This window comes from Ornithorhynchus anatinus, unplaced genomic scaffold (genome assembly GCF_004115215.2).
Source record: "Ornithorhynchus anatinus isolate Pmale09 unplaced genomic scaffold, mOrnAna1.pri.v4 scaffold_264_arrow_ctg1, whole genome shotgun sequence".
Lineage (NCBI taxonomy): Eukaryota > Metazoa > Chordata > Mammalia > Monotremata > Ornithorhynchidae > Ornithorhynchus > Ornithorhynchus anatinus.
This window is the reverse complement of record NW_024396743.1, coordinates 821065-841317: the sequence shown is the minus strand read 5'-3', so window position 1 is coordinate 841317 and position 20253 is coordinate 821065. Positions and strand designations below refer to the sequence as shown.

General features: G+C 61.3%; 2 protein-coding genes across 3 annotated transcripts; one reads left to right on the top strand and one right to left on the bottom strand.

Moving 5' to 3' along the window:
* Positions 1 to 100: 100 nt before the first annotated feature.
* RECQL5 (RecQ like helicase 5) lies at positions 101 to 20142 on the top strand. 2 transcript variants are annotated; one of them, XM_029056999.2, is made up of 20 exons: positions 101 to 265; positions 1117 to 1232; positions 2654 to 2775; positions 3497 to 4015; positions 4101 to 4206; positions 4434 to 4545; positions 5197 to 5359; positions 5484 to 5563; positions 15199 to 15417; positions 15762 to 15861; positions 15938 to 15974; positions 17168 to 17226; positions 17340 to 17413; positions 17800 to 17893; positions 18019 to 18159; positions 18319 to 18713; positions 18903 to 18966; positions 19173 to 19406; positions 19542 to 19611; positions 19711 to 20142. In XM_029056999.2, the coding sequence occupies exons 2-20, from the start codon at positions 1124 to 1126 to the stop codon at positions 19809 to 19811; spliced, it is 2799 nt and encodes a 932-aa protein (XP_028912832.1). In that variant the 5' UTR covers positions 101 to 265; positions 1117 to 1123; the 3' UTR covers positions 19812 to 20142. The 2 variants fall into 2 exon arrangements, with proteins under 2 accessions (XP_028912832.1, XP_039766961.1); XM_039911027.1 differs by lacking the exon at positions 15199 to 15417.
* SMIM5 (small integral membrane protein 5) lies at positions 7120 to 12334 on the bottom strand. Its single transcript, XM_029057000.1, has 3 exons — positions 12159 to 12334; positions 8131 to 8280; positions 7120 to 7693 (listed from the first exon to the last, which is right to left on the bottom strand). Exons 2-3 carry the CDS (start codon positions 8255 to 8257, stop codon positions 7599 to 7601), a joined length of 222 nt encoding a protein of 73 aa, XP_028912833.1. The 5' UTR covers positions 8258 to 8280; positions 12159 to 12334; the 3' UTR covers positions 7120 to 7598.
* Positions 20143 to 20253: the final 111 nt, after the last annotated feature.

The window sequence follows — 20253 nt, the reverse complement described above, 5'->3', positions numbered from 1 at the left end:
AGCCGCTCCCAGAGGGAGCCAATCAGGGCCCGGCCCGCCTCAGGCCGGGGGGCGGCCCGGCGGCCTGACGTCATCAGGGCGCGACGATGGGGGGGGCGGGGCGGGCGTTATGAGGGGCCTGAGCGGAGGGCTGAGGCCAGCAGGGCTTAGCGTGGGTTCTGGGGGCGGCCAGTACGTAGGAAGCCCTGCTGAACTAGACTGAGCGCCCCCGGCCGTCCTCACCCTCCCTAAGAGGCGCCTCTGCTGCGAGCGGGGGACTTCTGGGGTGAGGGGCGAGCGAGAGGCAGCCAGGAGGGAGGCTGGAGCTGGGGAGGATAATAATGTTGGTATTTGTTAAGCGCTTACTATGTGCAGAGCACTGTTCTAAGCGCTGGGGGAGATACACGGTCATCAGGTGGTCCCACGTGAGGATGGAGGGGAGAGGAAGCCTGGGGCAGGGGTGAAAGGAGAAGAGGAAGCCTGAAATTGGGGGCGATAACCATAATGTCCTTTAACTTACTTTGTCCTGAGCACGGGAGTAGCTGCAGTACTGTCCTTGTCTCATTCATTCATTCAGTAGTATTTATTGAGCGCTTACTATGTGCAGAGCACTGTGCTCAGCGCTTGGAATGGACAAATCGGACATCTCGTATGGCATGTGGGGAGGGAGAACAGGGATTGAATCACCATTTTGCAGGTGAAGAAAAAGGCCACAGGGAAGTTGGGTTCCTTGCCCAGAGTGGCGGAGCCGGGGGTTAGAACCCAAGCATTCGGATTCCCAGTTCTGGGCTCTTGACACTAAGCTTCTTTCTGGGGGTTGGGGAGGATGGGAGGAGGAGCTTTGGTGGGGAGGGGCTAGGGAGAGGGGAAGGCAGGCTCTAAGGGAGTTGAGAAGGAAGGAGCCCAGGAGAGGAGGGAGAACTGGAGATTCAATAATATTTGTTGAGCGCTTACTATGTGCAGAGCACTGTACTAAACGCTTGTCATGGACAAATCAGCAACAGATAGAGACAGTCCCTGCCCTGGATACGGGGCAGGTCGGTCGGTCCTGAATTGGGGGGCAGCCGGGCTGCAGATAGTTACCCCTCGTGGGCACTATCTTTTGCTCATCTTCCTACCTTCCTTTCCGGGCCCCAGAACCAAGATGAGCTCCAGGCGTGAGCGCCAAGTCCAGAGCACCCTGAAGAAGGTCTTTGGCTTTGACTCCTTTAAGACGGCCCTGCAGGAGAGCGCGACCATGGCTGTGGTGAAAGGTAAAAGGGCCGGCAGCTCGGCCCTGGGGCAGCCGAGGGTCTGCTGTGTTCCCTACCTCAAGGCCCTGTCTCCCAAACCCACTCCTAATAGGGGAAAATTGGCCTCTTTTGTCGAGGCCCCCCACCCCCAATCTTGCCCGAGTCCTGCAGGTTGGATAGGACAGACCGGTAACTGAACTAGTTCAAGTAGGGTGACTGGACCCTGTGGCCCTGCGGGAAGGAGCTGGGAACCTCTACTCGAACTGGGGCCTGTTTACCTCTCTGAAGTCCAAAGGTCCCATCTGTAATACCCCCACCCCCCGCACCGAGCTACCTGAAGTTACTCCCTCTCTGATGCTAGTGATGTGTATTAAATGCTTACTCTGTGCCAAGTACTGTGGAGTGGGAGTACAAGATACTTAGGACGCAGTCCCTGTCCTATGAGGGGCTCACAGTCTAAGGGGAAGGGAGAATGGGGATTAAATCCCCATTTTATGGAGGAGGAAACAGGCCCAGTGAAGGGCCTCGCCCATGGTCACACAGCAGACAAGTGGCAGAGCTGGGATTAAATGTTGGTATTTGTTGGTATTTGTTAAGCGCTTACTATGTGCAGAGCACTGTTCTAAGCGCTGGGGTAGACACAGGGGAATCAGGTTGTCCCACGTGGGGCTCACAGTCTTCATCCCCATTTTACAGATGAGGGAACTGAGGCACAGAGGAAGTTAAGTGACTTGCCCACAGTCACACAGCTGACAAGTGGCAGAGCTGGGATTCGAACTCATGACCTCTGACTCCATAGCCCATGCTCTTTCCACTGAGCCGCAACCCAGTACCTCCGAGTCCTGTCCCTGAGATCTTTTCACTAGGCCACGAGGGAAGCAGGGATGTTTCCAAGAGGTGGTGAGGCTGAGCATGGGGATTTGCTGTCTTCTCCGCTCTAAGGAGACGGTGAAATTCCCACTGAATGTGTGGATGGTCGGAGAGGCCAAAGTGGGACCCACGGTCCTGGCTGTGCTGTGTACAGACACGCAAACACACACAAACACAGACTGATCCTTGATGTGATTTTGTGTTGCCTCCACACTGCTTGTACTGTACCTCCTTGTCTTCTGGTGCCCGGTGGTCTTCCGGAATAGGAAATCATATTTCAGAGGAGGGCAGATTAGGAACGTCTGATGGATAGTTTGAACTGTTCCTTCACCCCCCTCAGCCCTGTGGAAGTGGGGGTGTTTGGTCTTTACAGGGTCACAGGCCCACTGGGCTTAATCCTTGGGTCATGGAGATGATCGCCCAAGAGTTAGAGGGTTTGGTACCTAAGTTGGGAGTGACTTGCCCCAGGACTTGGGACCCGCACCCCCTCCCCTTTCCTAACATCGAACAGCGCGTCTTCCCCCTGCCTCCCAGTGGTTCCCTGGTGACGGGTCCCTCTCTGCTGTTTGCAGGTGAGAAGGACGTGTTTGTCTGTATGCCCACGGGAGCGGGCAAGTCCCTCTGCTACCAGCTTCCTGCTCTGCTGGCAGCGGGCATCACCATCGTGGTGTCCCCCCTCATTGCTTTGATTCAGGTGAGGCCCGGACCCGTCTCTCTGCCCCTTCCCCCCGCCCTCGGACAACTGGGGCCAGACCTGCTCCGAGGCGGGGCCCGGGGCGGGGGGGCAGTCCTTGGCACGTAGCAATCTGTCAATTGGTGGTATTTATTGAATGTTACTGTGTGCAGAACAGCATTCCAAATGTTTGAGGGACCACAGTCCAGTAGAGGTGGTAGACACAATCCCTGTTCACGAGGACTTTACAGGATAGTGGGGAAGATGGACATTAAAATAAATTTCAGAGTGGGGGAAGTAGGAGAGTATAAGGATGAGGACACATGGGCCGTCAGGCTGTGCGGGGGAGGGTGAATATCAAGTGTGCAAAGAGAACAGCTCCAGGGCCATAGATGTTGCAGAAGGGGGAAGTGAGGCTTAGAGAAAGCCTCTTAAAGGAGATGGGTTTTTAATAGGTCTTTCAAGGTGAGGAGAGTGGTGGTCCATCAGATATAGATGGGGAGGGAGTACCAGGCCAGAGGGAAGATGTGGGCAAAAATTTGGCAGTAGATGAGATGGATAGGTTGATGTTAGAGGTTAGGTTGGAGTTAGAGGAGCAAAGTGTGCAGGCTGGGCTGTAGTAGGAGATGAGTGTGGTGAGATGGAGGGGGACCTGACGCATCCTGCCACTGAGACCACTGTTACTGAAGGGGGTTGAGGGCTCAGTCCTCAGCCTGACCGGGCGGGTTGCGGCTCTCCCCAGGACCAGGTGGACCATCTGCTGGCGTTGAAGGTGCAGGCGGCCTCCCTGAACTCCAAACTGCCGGCCGCCGAGAGGCGGGCGCTGGAAGCGGAGCTGGGGAGGCCGGAGCCACGTCTCAAGCTGCTGTACGTGACGCCCGAGATGGTGGCGGCCCCCTCCTTCCAGCCCATCCTGAACTCTCTGGTGTCGCGCCGCCTCCTAGCCTACCTGGTTGTGGATGAGGCCCACTGCGTCTCCCAGTGGGGCCACGACTTCCGGCCTGACTACCTGCAGCTGGGCGCCCTACGGGCCCGCCTGCCCCACACCCCCTGCGTGGCCCTGACGGCCACCGCCCCCCGCCAGGTGCGGGATGACGTGGTGGCGGCCCTGGGGCTCCGGCAGCCGATCGCCACCTTCCAGACGCCCTGCTTCCGCGCCAACCTCTTCTACGATGTGTGCTTCAAGGACCTGCTGAGCGACCCCTTCGCCGACCTGTGGGACTTCTGCCTGCAGGCGCTGGGCGAGAGGGATGCCCGGGGGGTGAGCCCGGTGGTGGGCCGGGGTGGAGGGGGCACCCGGGGCCCTCAGGGGCAGCCGGCTAAGCCCGACTCTTCTTCCCGGCCAGGCTTTCTCCGGTTGCGGCATCGTCTACTGCAGGACCAGAGAGGCTTGTGACCAGTTGGCCCGGGAGCTCAGCTACCGGGGCCTAGAAGCCAAGGCTTATCACGCAGGTATAGGCCCACCGGCCTGGGTGGGGCATCCAGAGTCCCCTGACCCAGCTGGGGGTGGGGAGGGGCGGGCTCCCACCAGGGCGCGCTCGCATGCACGTGCACCCCCCCCTGCCCCCCGTCGGTATTATACCAGCGTTGGGACAGATACAGGAAGGCCCAGGAGGTTGCGACCCCCTTTGAGCCCACCCTCCCGCTCACTTGCCTCTCCCGCCCCCACGACTGGCCAGGGCTGAAGGCAGCAGAGAGGGTACTGGTGCAGAATGAGTGGATGGAGGAGAAGGTGCCCGTGATCGTCGCCACCATCAGCTTCGGGATGGGGGTGGACAAAGCAAATGTCAGGTTGGTTCCAGCCCCTGCCCGTGAGGATGGGTGTCTCTTTCCCGGGCCGTTCAGCCGGCCAGCCTCTGCCTCGAAGTACCTGGCCGGTGACCTCCCTCCAGGAGGGGTGCCTGTCTGGCTCTTCCACAGCACCGGGTGGGATAGAACGGCCAGCCGCTCCTTGCTCCCCCTCACCCATTCTCACATTCTCAGCCGGGCTAAGCGGGGCCCAGGACCTGGGAACCACGACTCGATCTCCCCTGCCTATTCTGCCTGCCCTTGCTCCCACCCCACCCCACCCCCGAGGCTTCAAGGAGGCACCAGCTTCCACGGAGCAGCCTTGGACCTGGCTCTCTAGAGTCCTAATGGGAATAACTGCTGGGCTGGGATAGCTTTCCAGGCAGAAGGTGTCCCTTCCCTCACTCTCTCCCCTCCCCGCCATTCTCCTCTCCACTGGCAGCCCCGGCTCCTGCCCCTTAATTCACACGAGCTGTGGTGTCTTTGGGACCGGCCCCTAGACTTGACTGGTGGTAAGGTCTCGCCTGGCTCCCCGCCCTGGGCCCAGAGCCGGGAAAGCCGGCGGCCTGGCCTCTGTCTCCGGCTCCTGTGCTGGGCCTTGCGGGGAGATGCCAACCCCACCGGTGCCCGGCCCCCTGTGCCCTCTGACTCCAGGTGTGTCGCCCACTGGCACATTGCCAAGTCGATGGCCGGGTACTACCAGGAGTCAGGCCGGGCGGGCCGGGATGGAAAAGCCTCCTGGTGCCGCCTGTACTACTCCAGGAAAGACCGGGACCAGATCAGCTTCCTGATCAAGAAGGAGATAGCCAGGCTCCAGGTGAGAACCGGGGGTGGGTATGTAGCGGCTTCCCCTTCCTCACGCGGCCTACCGGGCACCCCTGCATTGGCGTGGAGGTGGCGGGGTGGCGGGGCTCTGACCGGGCCTCTCGGCTCGCCCCCAGAGCAAGCGTGGCCACAAGGACTCCGACAAAGCCGCTCTGAAGGCCTTCGACGTGCTGGTCGCCTTCTGTGAGGAGTCAGGGTGAGTGCTCGTTTCTCCGGGCGCCTTAGGCGGGCAGTCTGGACTCGTGGGCGGGCTCGTGACTCAGCCTGGGGGCCGACTTGGAGGGTCCCTCCGGGGCAGCTGCCTCCCCCTCGTCCCCTGCCCCGGCTCTGGCCCCGGCAAGTGGTCCTGCTTGGGGGGCTGAGAGCTGACCGCAGGTACTCTTCTGCCTTCAACGTGTCTTGCTCCCCCTTGCCCCGTCTCCACTCTTTCTGGGGGAGATGAGGGACGCCGTAATGCACGACTTCTGTCACACCAGGAGAGATTCAGTGAGGCCACCAACTCCTGGGCCTGACCGCTGAGCTGACTCAGCTGGTCTAGGTGGCTGTCTCTCTATCACCTTGCCTTCTCTCTCTACTCCCTTCACTCTCCCAATCAGTAGTATTTATTGAGCACTTACTGTGTGCAGAGCACTGTGCTGAGGGCTCTGGAGAGTACAATCCAGTAGACACGATCCCTGCCCAATGGGAGCTTCTGGTCTGGAAGAGGAGACAGACCTTAAAATAAATTACAGATGGATACGTACATAAGTGTTCTGGGGTGGGGTGAAAAGTATTTAAGGGGTACGGACCCGAGAGTGTAGGTGACGCACAGGGGAGGGTGAGTAGGGGAAGGTAAGGGCTTGGGGGAAGGCCTCTTAGAGATGTGATCTTAGGAGGGCTCTGAAGGTGGAGGGAGGAGCGGACCATCATATGAGAAGGGGGAAAGAAGTCCCACGCCAGAGGGTGGACACAGGCAAGGGGTCGAAAGTGAGATAGATGAGGAGAGGTCCATTGAGTAGGTTGGTGTCGGAGGAGTAAAGTGTGATGCACTGATCCTCCCCTCCGGGTCTTGGCCCGCTGCCCCTCCAAGGTGCAGCAGTCCTGGGTTCCGCCTGGCACCACCGAGTTTCTTAGGGACACAAGCCTCCCGCCCCGGAGCCCGCCCACCTGCCCGCCGAACCCGTCCGACCAGCACAGGGAGAGCGGGAGCGAAACTGGCCGGGGCAGTCGGCCCCGTCTGGTCTCCCCGGAGCAGTTCGGGGGTGGCCGGGCTATACGTGTGAACGCGGGCCGCGGAGACCCAGAGCCGGAGAGTCGGCCTTCACCCTGTGCCTAGGGTGCCCGGGGGCTGCTGCTTGGGGCAGCCGGCCTGTTGCGGTGTGGCACGGGCCCGTGTTACCTTGCTTGGGAGACTGAGAGGTGACTGCCGGTGGTGCCTGGGGTTGGGGAAGTCCACTCATTTCCCCTCCGCCCCCCCATCCATGGAAATGTGGTAGGAGGAGGGGCTGAGATCCCTGGTTGTCCATGAGCTGGGTGGTGGCGCCGTTTGTCTTCAGCATTGAGAGAGGTGGGCACAATGGGTGCCCCGGGGCTGCTGCAGGTGCCAGCTGTGAGCCCGAGGCAGCTCCAGCAACTGGGATCCCCCTCCCTGCCGTTCATTCTCCCTGCCCCGAGCTGGGCTATTCCTCCCTGAGGTTGGGAGGCTGACCCCCAGGGCCCTGCGGACCCCTCTGCCAAATTCAGACCCCAGGGAAGGAGGTGGCACCTTAGTGGTCCGTAACCAAAACACATTTATTGCTAAAGAAAGAAGCAGAGTCCCAGAAGTGGCCTATTGGCCTGTAGGGCCGGAGGGCAGCTTCGCCAGGAAGCCAGCCTGGGCAGCTGTGGCACTATACACCTGTTGGCACTTCTCTCCTCCAGGAGCCAAATGGGCACTGGTTCTTCTCTTACGGGGACGGGGGATGGGCGGTGACATCTCGCTGCTGCCCTTCCCTGAGGGAACCTGAGCATCCCTGTGCCCTGGCCTGCAGGCAAAGGGACCCTCTTATCCCCCAGGCATCACCCTTCTGCCTTGGGCACGGTCAGCGTCCTGGGGTCATGTCCCCATAGGGCAGCCACAGTGCCACTCCGGACCCAGGCGTTTCTGGCCGAAAAGGCAAACCATCCCTGGGCGTCTGTCTCCGGGAACTTGGGCAGCCGGGATGGCGGAGGGGTGGCATCCTCTCCGGTCGCAGTGGCCCGACTGGCCTGGCCTAGGGCTTCCTGGCCCGCCGCTCAGTCCGGAAGCTGGGTGAGAAGCTGCAGCAGCAGCAGCAGCACGCCATCCCTAGCAGCAGCAGCAAGGTGGCTGCGGGAGCAGAAGGAGAGGAACGCGTGAGCCCACCCCGTAAATGGAAGTTGTCAGACGTGCACCTCTTGGGAAGCTGTGGGGGGAGGGGTTTCCCCAGGAAAGGGCCGGGGCCTTGGGGGAAATTGCCGTGGGCGGCACGGAGGGAGCCCAAGGGGAGTTGGTGTGGGAGAGGCTGGGCGCCAGGGGTGTCCGGCTGCTCGCCTAGGCCAGGAGGGATTTGGGAGGCCGGGTCCGGTTCTGCCCGGGTGGGGTCCAACCCGAGGAAACCGCCCCTGGGGCTGGGGAGGAGCGACCCTCTCTGATTCTGTGATGCTGAGTTGTGGGGGGAGCCTCTCCCGCTGCCCCTGACGGGGTACCAGGCCCTGGAGGGTGGTAGGGGAGAAAAGGCGTCCAGGGTCGGAGAGCGGGGGCAGGGGTGGGAGTGTCAGCCTTACCGACAAAGAGGAGGATGACGGAGAAGGCGGCGATCTCCACCGGCTCCGCCTGGGGCAGCTGCTTGAGCCTCAGCAAGAGCTTCTGGCCCAGGGACTGCATCTCCTGCGGGAAGCCCTGGGCTGCCATGCTGAGCCCCGAGGTCCCCGGGCCTGCGCGGGTGGAGGGTGGCTCAGCTCCCGAGCAGCGGCGGCCCACCTCTGGCCTGCTGCCCCGGGCCTTCTCGCCCGTGACCGCGGGACCAGTCTGGCAGGTGCCAGTCCTCGCTCCCCAGGGGGAGGAGGGGAGCCGTCGAGCCGCCTCTGTGAGACCGGACTCGGCCCTGGGCCAGCTCACCGGCAGGTGGGGGCTCTGCCCAGGTACCGGCGAGGGTGGCGAGTGGGGCTGGAGTCTAGCACTGGGGGAGGGCCAGCAGCTCCGGGCCTGGGGACGGCACTCCCCGGCTGGCGCATTGGGTGTTCCTCCCGGGGCCCGCCGGAGTGTGGAGCGAGGCTGCTGCCGGGACACCAGCTTCTGTGACGCCCTGTGTTCCGTACCCCTCCCTGGCCCCAGGCCTGTGGCGCCACCCCTTCGGGAATGCCATTCTGCCTGCCTGCCTGCTGCTTGTCCATGTTGTGCCCCCTGCCCCTGGCAGGGCAGGGAAAGAGTCTCATTCACTCAGTCTCTTAATTGAGCACTTTCTGTGTGCCTAGCACTTTGCTGAGCACCTGGGAGAGCACAATGTAACAGAGTCGATAGACCCATTTCGAGATCAGTGGTTGGCTGAACCAGTTCTGAAACTAAGTAGGTCTGCCCTAGTTGGCATCAATCCAGAACCTGAGAAGCAACATGGGCCTAGTCAATAGGGAGTTGGAAGGACCTGGGTTCTAATCCCAGCTCCTCCACTTGTCTGCTGGGTGACCTTGGACAAGTCGCTTAACTTCTCTGTGCCTCAGTTCCCTCATCTATAAAATGGGGATTAAAAGTGTGAGCCCCATGTGGGAAAGGGACTTTGGCCAACCTGATCGCCTTGTGTCTACCCTGGAGCTTAGAACAGTGCTTGGCACATAGTAAGCACTTAACAAGTGGTGCTTGGCACATAGTAATCACTTAACAAGTGCGATAATTCATTCATCACTCACTGCCCTAGGCCCTCCGTGCCACGTTCTCATCTTCGGGCTCTCCCGGTGCGGGGACCGTCTTAGGGAGTCGGGAAATGGAGTCCGGGGGGGTGAGCGTCGGGGGGGAAACAGGATGGGGTAGGGGGTTGGCCTAGTTTTCTGCTCTGCCACATGGCACGGGTGGTGAGCGGAGGAGGCTGGGACTGACCGCAGGCTCCTGGCCGTTCTCCCCTATTTCTCACCCTTTCCCTGGCCAGGGTGCCCTGCCTGACCCCCCATCCCCGCGTGGTGCTGCAGCCACCTAGCTCCACAGGGCTCAGGGGCAGTGTCTCAGGTGAGATTGCTTCTGGGTGGGCCAGGAACTGGCGGGGGGTGTGGCATGTGTTCCTCCCCCCTTCCCGACTGACGGAGCTCGTTCAGCTAGTTGCCAGTCACTCAGCGAGGTCATTGGCGACTGCAGAGATCTGGAGTGAGTGCTTTGGGGTGTGGCCCTAAGTGCTCCGGCCGCTGCTCGGGGGGAGCGGCCTTCAGTGCTCTGACCATCGCTTCTTTGTAGGAGGTGGGTCCGAGTGTTCCCGGCTGCTGGAGCCGATAGCCACAGGTCTTTTTCTAGGCATCCTCCCACCCTCCTGTCAAGCTCTGTTTTCTGCAGGACTCGAACCGTCCCAGGGTAGAAATGGGGAGTGGACTAGGCCGGGCGAGTGAAGAGGTGGGGGGTGGGGACTGAGAGGGAGCGGGGCATGCTCAGCTCTTCCTTGCCCTCCCCCGCACCCTGCACCCCCGATGCCCAGGGCAGTGAGGTAGCAGGTTCCTTCCAGAGAGCCCCTCCGGGCCTCCTCCCCCGAGCTGGGAGCCGCCAGCGCTAATGCTCCTCTGGAACGGAAGCTGGGTGAGGGGCAGGGGCCGGGGGCAGGAAGACTGGTCCCTTGTGTGGCTTCTTCTGGCACAGGGAGCCCAGTGATGGAGCAGAGCGGCTTCCGGCGGGGCCCTCCAGCTGCCCCATTGTGCCCTGGCTTCCTGCACCGCAGAGCTGCGACCGCGGTTTGGGGGTGGTGAGGGGGGAGTGCCTGGAGGGGAGGGAGAGGGAGTTTCTCACTAGTGAATGCAGAGTGCTGAGACATAGATGCCAGCTCTGCGAGGAGCCGGCACTGCCCACTGGTGCCAGCGGGCTGTAGGTCAGGCGGTCCTGGAGCGTGTGGGCACCGAGTGTCCGTGTTGGTGGGGCATAGAGGCCTAGGATCGGGCTGTGCACTCAGGCAGTCTGTCCCCCTACCAACCTTGGCCATGCCCAGAGAGGTTGGCCCTGCCCAAGGGAGAGAGTGGGCATTTGGGGGTCCGGAGGGTCCACCTCCTTGGCCTGTGGTCGGTCTCCGGGATGGCACGGGTTTTTCCAGCATGTCGCGGCTGGGCTGCCGGTGGTCCGGCCGTATGGGGGGCCAGGGTGGGGAACGGCAGCTATGTGTGTGGTGATGGGTACTGTGGGGGTGTGCAAGTGGGGGGGTGGGGGGAGTGGGGGGGTGTCACCTCTCCACAGGAGCCCATGAGGCCCACCCCAGGGGTCATTGGAGGCAGGGCCAGGCTACAGTCAGGCGTGGGCACCTTGCCTTCTTGCCTGGACTACCACCTGCTCTCTGGTGCCCACGGGCTCAGCGTGCCTGGGACCCTCCTGAGGCCCAGGTGAGCAGGAGGATGGGACTGGGGACCAAGAGCTGTGATACAGCTGCCCCCCGGCTCTGGGACCGGGACGGCCACTCGGTGACCACTGTGGGACAAGGGAACCCAGGCCTCTCAGTGCCTCCATTGTCTGCATGCCTCTGGGTTTTCTCAGGGTCTCTCCGGGTTAGGGGAGGTGGCGCAGAGGTGGAGATAATAATAGTAATAATAATGGCATCTGTTAAGTGTTCGCTGTGTGCCAGGCACTATAACAAAGCTCTGGTTTGGATACAAGTTAGGTTGGACGCAGTCCCTGTCCCACGTGGGGCTCACAGTCCCAATCCCCACTTTACAGATGAAGGAACCGAGGCCCAGCAAAGTGAAGTGACTTGTCCAAGGTCACACAGCCGACAAGTGGCGGACCTGGGATTAGTACCTATGACCTTCTGACTCCCAGGCCCATGCCGCATTCACTATGCCATGCTGCTTCCCTCTGTCCACCCTCCCCCTCCACCCCGGTTTGTCTATCTGTCGGTCTGTCCCCCTCTGGGCCGGAAAGGGAAGGAAGGGCCCCGGAGGAGCTGTTGAGTGCAGAAGCCGTGCCAGTTTGACAGAGCGCACATAATCTGGGCCAGGGCCTGGGGTCACCACAGTGAGGAACTGGGGGTGAGCTCCGGACACTGCCCCCCGCACTCCCCAACTCCCCACTGAGCCGTCGGGCGCGGGGGAGAAGCTTAAACTCCCCTTGGCTGGTCAACCGAGCCACAGGGCTCTTCACGGGCGGTTGGCTCTGTCAGTCCTGGCCCAGCACCAGGGTGGGGGGTGGGGGGAGGAAGGGTCCAGCCCACCCTGACAGGGACCAGGCTGCCTCCTGGTCCTTTGACCCAGAAGCAGCAAGGCCTAGTGGCAAGAGCTGGGGCTTGGGAGTCAGAGGACACAGGTTCTCATCCCAGCTCCACCACTTGTCTGCTTTGTGACCTTGGGCAAGTCAGTTAACTTCTCTGGGCCTCAGTAACCTCATCCATAAAATGGGGAAGAAGAATGTGAGCCCCATGTGGGACAACCTGTTTACCCTGTAACTACCCCAGTGCTGAGAACAGTGCTCGGCACATAGTAAGCACTTAACACATACCATAATAATCATTATTATTGACCTCTCGTGGCCCCCCCACGGGGGGGTGAGGGTGGGGTAGGGCTTGGAGTCCAGGGTAACCTCTTGGACACCCCACCCTCGCCTTCCCAGCTGGTAGGGCTGTGCCCACCTCGCCCGGTCTTACCCCGAGGTGCCCTCCACTGTCTCCGCCGGCTCCTGCTTCGGTCCCCCGGGCTGCCGCTGACAGCCAGCTGCTCCTCCTCCTGCTCCTGCTCCCTCAGCCGCCGCTCCTCCTCTGGCCGCCGGCCCCGGGGTTTCGGGTTACAGGCCGGGAGGGTGGAACTCGCGGGAACTCCAGCCCCGCCTTGCATACTCGCCTTCCAATTTGAGAAAACGCCACGGCCGAGGGCCAGGCCCGAGGCATGGCCGGCCCGCCCCCTGCTCCCCCCCCCCCCCCCGTAAGCAGAACCTGGGGTCTCCTGCACCTTCCTCTTAATAATAATGTTGGTATTTGTTAAGCACTTACTATGTGCAAAGCACTGTTCTAAGCGTAGGGGGATACAAGGTCATCAGGTTGTCCCACGTGCGGCTCACAGTCTTCAGCCCCATTTTACAGATGAGGTAACTGAGGCACAGAGAAAGTGAAGTGACTTGCCCAGAGTCACACACTTGCAAGCGGCGGAGCTGGGATTAGAACCCATGACCTCTGACTCCCAAGCCCGGGCTCTTTCCACTGAGCCACGCTGCTTCTTCCTCTTCCATCCGTCAGTCAATAATCAATGGGATTTGTTGCGCAGGACTCTACTGATCGCTTGGGAGAGTACAGTAGAATAGAGGTGGTAGACATGATCTCTGCCAACAGGGAGCTTACAGGGTTGAGGGGGAGGTAGACATTAAAATAAACTACAGGTGGGGGGAAATGGCTGATTATAAAGGGTATGGACGTAAATGCTGTGGGGGCTGAGGGTGGGGCGAATATCAAGTGCTGAAGGGGTACAGATCCAAGCGTACTGGCGACGAAGGAAGGAAGGTGAATTAGTCTGAGCCCCATGTGGGACAGGGTCTGTCAGATCTGATTTATTTGTATCTATCCCAGCACTTAGAACGGTGCATGACGTATTGTAAGCGCTTAACAAATACTACTTAAAGAAAAGTGGAGATGAGAGTTTAGTCAGGGAAGGCCTAGTGGAGATGTAATTTTAAGGTTTTGAAGGTGGGAAAGAGGGGTGTTCTGTCAGATATGAAGGAGAGGGAGTCCCAGGCCAGAGGAAGGACGTGGGCAGGGGTTGGCGGCGAGACAGACAAGATCAAGATATAGAGAGTAAGTTGGCATTAGAGCAAAGTGTGGTCTGGGTTGAGGTAGAAAATCAGTGTGATTTTAAAATGGAGTTAGCTGATTGAGTGCCTTTATGTCGACGGTGAAGAGTTTCTGTTCGATGCAGAGTTAGATGGGGAACCATTGGAGGTTTTTCAGGAGGGGGCAGATGTGGGCAGAATCGTTCTTTAGAAAAATGATCCAGACAGCTGACTGAAATATGGCCTAGAGAGGGCAGAGGCCGGAGGCTGGGGGGGTCGAGGAGACAGTTTAGGCAGGATAGGACAAGCAGAAATATGGACAGAGAGGAAAGTGTGGATTTTAGAGATTCCTTGAAGGTAGAACCGACAGGATTTTGTGGCAGATTGTATGGGTTGAATGAGAAAGCTGTCCAGGATGATGTCAGGGTTATGGGGTTGTGAGACAGAAGACGATGGGGTTGTCTACAGTTACGGGAAAGCCTCAAGGTGGACAGGGTTTCTGTGGGAAGTAGGGGAGTTCTTTTTTGGACAAGTTTGAGTTGGAGGTGGTGGCCAGACTTCCGGGTAGAGGTGTCCTGAAGGCAGGAGGAGCTGCGACATGGCAGAAGAAGAGAGAGATCAGGGCTGGAGGTGGAGATTTGGGAATCATCTGGGTGGAGATGGTAGTTGAACCCATGGGAACGGGTGAGTTCTCCAAGGGGTGGCGAATGGGAGGGGGACTAGAACTGAGAGATGAGGGACTCCGTCGGTTGGTGGGAGGCATTGGAGGAGACAATTATAGACACCTGAGGGGGAGCAGATGGTGCCAGTGAAGCAAAGGTTAATGTTTCTCTCAGAAGGGACAGCACTTGGCCGGAGCGTGAGTGTCCTCCTCACCCCCGGCAACTGTTTGGGGTCTGATCTAAGGCAGCTCGGGTTTGGCGGTTGACCCCAGACCCATGCGGGAGGGCACTTACTTCTTTCTGGGGGTCCCTCCAGCTCTTCTATCTTCCCCAGACTTGGATGGCAGCTTGTTTCCCTGTCACCCCTCCACCCCCCCGAGCCGGACATTCCCCAAGAGTCACAGGACCCCTGAGGCGCAGGGTCTGGCAAGGCAGCACCCAGAGAGCCTGCACCCTGGGGCTGCTCGGAGGGGAGCTGAGGAGCTGACCCCGGCCCTGCTCAAAGGGTTCCTTTCACCCAGGACAAAACCCCAGTGAGTCCGGCTGGCTGCCCGCCACAGCGGGGAGCAAGGGGGAGCGGTGAGAGAAAGCCAGCTTTGTGGCTTTCTGGAAAGGGTACCGATCCCCCCAATCTCCCCACACACACTGCTTGTACCCTGTCACCTGACAGGCCCCAAACCACTTTACCCCTGAGCTCTCACCCACACAGAAATCAGGGCAGTGAGCCAGGGGTGACAGGGGCCCTGCTTGGCTCGGCTTATCCCTTTCCAGGGTCTAGGCCTTCCCCACCCAGCTGGCCGACTGCTAAAGATAGATCTGGCATGACCGACGGCCCCACGCACCTGTTCCGGGCCTCAGGGCCGCCTCCCTGGCCCAGAGGACACGCAGGCTGACCCCCGGATGGCAGCCGGGGGCCGAGGAGAGAGAGGGGGCTGGGGGATGGCGGGAAGCCGTGGTCCGGACTGGAAGGTCCTGCTGAGCTGAGAGGGACGTGGAGTCCAGTGAGTGAGTCCTGTGGGGCTTGGACTTCCATGTTCTCCTCTGTGTCTTGGGGGACAGACCGCCACCATTACCACCACCACAGGGCAAGGACTGTGTCCAGCCTGGTTTTCCCGTGTCAATGCAGGTGCCCTTCTCCAGGGAGCCGTGGGGTGAGAGGGCAGGGGAGCCGGAAGGGGAGTCCTGGGACCCTCTGCCGACGCCCCCACCATAGCGGTAGGGTCCGTGCTCCCGCTCCACTGGCTCACTCTGCTGCCCGGCCTCCAGGTGCCGCCATGCTTCCATTGCCAAATACTTTGGGGACCCCCCGCCGCCGTGCTCCAAGAGCTGTGACCACTGCCGGCATCCCGCCCAGGTCCAGAAGCAGCTGGACGCTCTGGAACGCTGCCACAGCTGGAGCAGGACGAGCCTCGGGCCCTCCAGGGGTGACGCCTCGGACCCTGAGCTCTATGAGGGGGGCCGCCGGGGCTCCCACAGCTTTGGCAGGTGCGGTGGGATGGGACCGGGGTGAAGCGGGGTGCAGGGCAAGGGATGGGGGGATCTTCTGGCAGCTGCACAGGCCTGGGCATCAATACCTGAGTCTTAATTCCGAGTCTGCCGCTGGCCTGCTTGTGACCTTGGACAAGTCACTAGACATCTCTGGGCCTCAGTTTCCTCATTTCTAAAAGGAGAGTTTCCAATACTTGCTCTCCCTCCCCCATAGACTGGGAGCCCCCTGTTGGCCAGGGACTGTGACCAACCTGATTAATTTGTATCTACCCCAGCGCTTAGTACAGTGCTTGGCACTTGATAAGTGCTTAAGAAATACTATCATTACCCTAATTATTGAGGTATGAGGAGGAGTCAGGCGGCAGCGAGGACGAAGCCAGCCGTGAGGGCCGCAAGCGGGAGTGGGACCTCTTCTACCAGAAGCAGATGCAACTGCGCAAGGTGAGTCCGTCCGCCTGGGGTGGGAGGACTAGGCCGGCGCGGGGGCTGCTCTGATCTGTCCCTCTGTCTCCCCCAGGGCCGAGAACCCAAGAAAGAGGAGTTTGTACCCCCAGGTGCGTGGGGGGAGTGGAGAGGCAGGGGATGGCAGGGATTCAGGGGAGGCCGGGAGCACCCTCTCACCCCAAGGCTCCGTGTAGAAGAGTACCTGCAACTCCACACTGGGGGGCTCCCCACACCCTGGGCCCACCCCACTCTTGCCTTCCTGCCTGCCCCTGTAGCCCCGGGGTCGGGGGTGCCCTGGAACGGGATGGTGGGAGACCTGGGGTGCTCAGAGGGAGGAGACTTGGGGCTCGCAGCTTTTGGGAGTTGGGGAGGAGAGGAGTGGGGAGTCCTTTCTCCAAGGGAGCTGCGGGCCGAATAGATGAATGGCATGACCGCTGGGGCCTGGATAACCACAGCCCAGGGCTTAGTGGGCAATGCTTGTACCGTGCCCGCAGAGAGCTGGTGTGCCCCGACTCCCCCAACAGATTCACGGAAGGGCCTGCCCAAACTGGGGCGTAGTTGTGCGGTTTGGCCACCCCTTCCCCTCAATCCGTCAACCCACAGTATTTATTGAGGCCATACCATGTGCAGAGTGCTGTACTGAGCGCTTTGCAGAGTTCATTGCAGTAGAGATGGTAAATGCTTATCTGAAGGGTCTCACCTGACCCTCGCGGGGGGCTACAGGGCCAAGCTTCCTCCATCCATCCGCTCATATTCCTGCTAGTCTGACTGGGACCAGCTGGGTAGAGTGGGTGCAGCCCCTTTCCCATTTTGCCTGCTAAAGCTCAGGTGCCCTTCTAGAGCTGGGCGGGTGTAGGGAGCAAGGGGTCAGCTCAGGAGGGCACAAGATCCTGTGCCAGCTCTGCCCGTGTTGGCAGGGAGAGGGCTTTGCCCTCCTGGAGCCTGGGGCAGTAGAGCAGGGCACCTTTCCTGGACTCAGCCCATTGTGATAAGCCCTGCTCAGTTTGCAGGGGTGAAGAGGGGAGAAAGGGGGTGTCCTCCCACTAGCAGGCTCTCCCTCAGAATAGTATTTGTGGGGGTGGGGATGGTTTGCCCTGAACACTCTCATCTCGTCCCCCTGTGCCCAGCGGTTTGGGCTTAGGCCGGTCCCCAGACAGCAGGCCTGGGCAGCACCCTGGGGCCCGGGCCCTTGCCCAACCACTTCTCTAGCTGTGTCCTGCTGCCCCGAACCCCATATCTCTGGGTCCCCTGTGGGGAGAACCCACCCCCCATATAGTTCCAGGAGTGACTGTTCTTCCCCCAGGAGCTGACTGTCCCCTGAAGGAGGCCTCCAGCAGCAGGATCCCCCGGCTCACCGTCAAGGTCAGGCAATGCCCCAGCCTCACCCTCCTGTGGCCTGTCCCCCGGGGCTCCTCTCCCTGGCGGCGGGCAGGGCGGGGGCTGGCTGTGGCCCTGACCCCTCGTTGCTGGCCCAGGCCCGGGAGCACTGCCTGAGGATGTTGGAGGAGGCCCTGAGTGGCAACCAGCAGGCAGCCAGCGCTGGGGACAGGTAGGAATCCCCCCGCCCCCCATCCAACCCAACTCCTCTGGCCAGAGCCCATGCCCAGGGCCCTGCTCCCTGGCTGGTGCAGTCCCATTGAGGCTCCACAAAGTGGCAGCATCAGTCACCATTCCCCATTAGGGAACCGCGGTGGGGTGGGGACTGCGGGGGGCGCTGGGTTGGGAGCCCCCATCCCCCTGTCCCCCACATCCCCTTTCCCCCTTCAGGCTCCACGGAATCCTTTTCAGTGTCACTGCCTCTCACCCTCTCCCCTTGTGGGTTTGCCCTGGGGTCCTGGCAGCAGGGAGTCTAACCCCTCTGGGAGTCCTAACCAAGAGGTGTGGCCCCAGGGAAGACCCTCCTCCACCCATACTGACCACCACTCCCTCCCTCAGAGTGGACCCCCAGGCCAGCGCGCTGGAGCTGGAGCATGAAGCGTTCCGAGGCAGCAAGGTGGCCAACCTGTACAAGGCCAGCGTGCTCAAGAAGGTGGGGCTCCTGATGGTTCCCTGCCATGGGTGAGGCCCCCCACCCACCGGCCTTGCCCCCGAGGGTCATCTTGTGCCCCACTCTGTGCCCACCCCAGCCCTCCCCATCTCCCGCTGGCCTCGCAGGTCGCTGAGATCCACAGGGCCTCCAAGGATGGACAACTGCACCCAGCGCTTGGGCCCGACTCCTCTGAGGCCCAGCCTGCACCCTCTGCCCCTGCCCAGGATGAGGAGGAGAAAGTGCTGCCAGCCTCCCAGGTGTACTCGGTGAGTGGGGAGGGGGAGGGGGGAGACGGAGGGGACCCCACCCAATTCTGTCCTGCCCCTTCCTGCCTGGTGCCGGAGAAGGAGTATCCAAGGCGGTAAGGCCATTCAGCCTGGTGGGGAGAGAGATGAGCGGGTCTTTGCGCTCTCCCCTCTGTGCAGTTCAAGCCCAAGCGTGTGGGGGCTGGCGGCCAGAGGGGGGGCCCCCAGTTCCAGACAGCGGCCGAGCTGCTGGGCAGGACCCGAGCCAAGGAGCCAGAGGAGGGGAAGAGACAGGTGCCCAGCGACAAGGGCGGGACAAGCCCAGGTCCCTCAGCTGCGACGGAAAAGGGAGCGGCGAAGGCCGCCCCGAGCCGGAGGGCCTGCAGTAGCAGGAAGCAGCAGCTTTTGGCTGAAGCGGCAAGGACTGAGGCTCAGGACATCTCCAAGTTCTTCTCCCGGCCTCCGTGCCCCCAGCCCCCCAGCCCCACCCATCCGGAGACCAGCGAGGAGGAGGAGGGAGGCGGGCACAGCCCGGTCGCCCTGGGTGAGGGCCTGGACGCCAGCCGGGTCCCAAGGTGAGCTGGGCCAAAGCGAGTAGGGAGGGGAGGGGTAGGGATGGGGCCTGCAGGCCCAGGACCCAACTTCCAGCTCCCAGAAGCTGGATTTACGGTGAACGTGAGGTGCTGGGGGTCACTGGCTGGGCCTGGCTGAGCTGTGTGGAACCCTGAGAATCCTGATTGCTGCCTCATCCTCACACCCCACAGCTTGGAGGCTCGGCTCCCCTCCCAGGAGGATGACCAGAAGGGAAAGAGACCTGGACCCCAACAGGTGTGGCTCAAGCAGTCTCCCCCTACATGGGGGGATCCCCAGAGGAAGGAGGCTCGGGGGGCTGGGGGAATGGGGACAGAGGGGTTTGAAGAGAGATCCCCGAGTCTGTTGGACAAGGGTCAGTCCTTAGGGTTGGGTCCTACCCAAAGTGAAGTGCCCTGAAGTGATGTGACACAGGTCCTCCCCTATCCTTCCCTCCTCCCCAGGATCACCCCACAGGTCCAGTCTCCAAGAAGCCTAGGGTCAGACACCTGACCCAGGCCCCGGCAGAGGACCAGGTCAGTGCCAGGAAGAAAGTGACCTTCAACCCCAGCCTGCCGGAGGGCAGGGACCCCGCTCCCTCCGGTCCGCCCACCCCCTGCGTGTCTCTGAAGGAGGCAGCCAACGTGGTGGTCAAGTCACTAACTCCGTTTTACAAAGAGGGCAAGTTCGCTTCCAAGGTAGGACCCCAGCCCCGACCCCCACCCTCAGTCCCTGGAAAAGGGGGATATGCCCACACCCCCCGCCCTCTGGCCCCTGCACCACCTCTAAGGCAGGCCGGACTGGGCCTGAACTAGATCCCTCTTGGCCTCCAGGAACTGTTCAAAGCATTTGCCCGCCACCTCTCTCACCTGCTGGTGCACAAGACACCCGCCCCGAGCAACGGTGAGTGGGGCCAGATGTGCGATTGGCAGGGGTGGGAGGACGGTGGGTTGTCTTGGTCTAAGGGTGAAGCTTCACTGCCCCCTCTCTGTCCCCTCACAGTGAGAGAAGAGGCCCTGACCCTCATCCAGCAGTTCTTCAGAGGCCGAGGACGCTGTGAGAGCACCGATGACTGGCAGGGCCTACAGGGCTCCTCCAGCTGACCCCTGGCTCCAGGGGGATGGACACATGCCTTCGGCGACTACAATTCCCCGTTCCAGGGGGTGCCCCTGGAGCGGGAAAGAAGTGGGGTGCCGTTTCCCTAGCAGCCGTCCTGCCCTCCTGCAGCCTGGGGTAGGGGCCGCCCCTACCTCTCTTCCCCTTGCTCAGGGCTCTGATGGGAGAAGGGAATCTTCTGCCCTGATCCTGGCAGAGGTCAGCCCAGCTCGAACTTCCTGCCGGACCAACCCCCTGCCCCTTCCCGCTGCGGCTGGGCGGAGGGGCCGGGGTGGGACGGCGACCGCAGCGAGAATTAAAGCCATGGTGTTGCTACCGCCCAGTCTCTGGCTCTAGGTTTGTGCCCCTGCTGTCTGCCGTGGCCTCTGCCCCCGCGCCCCCCACCCCAACCTACCAGGTGTGGACACCAGATTCCAGCTGGGACTGGGT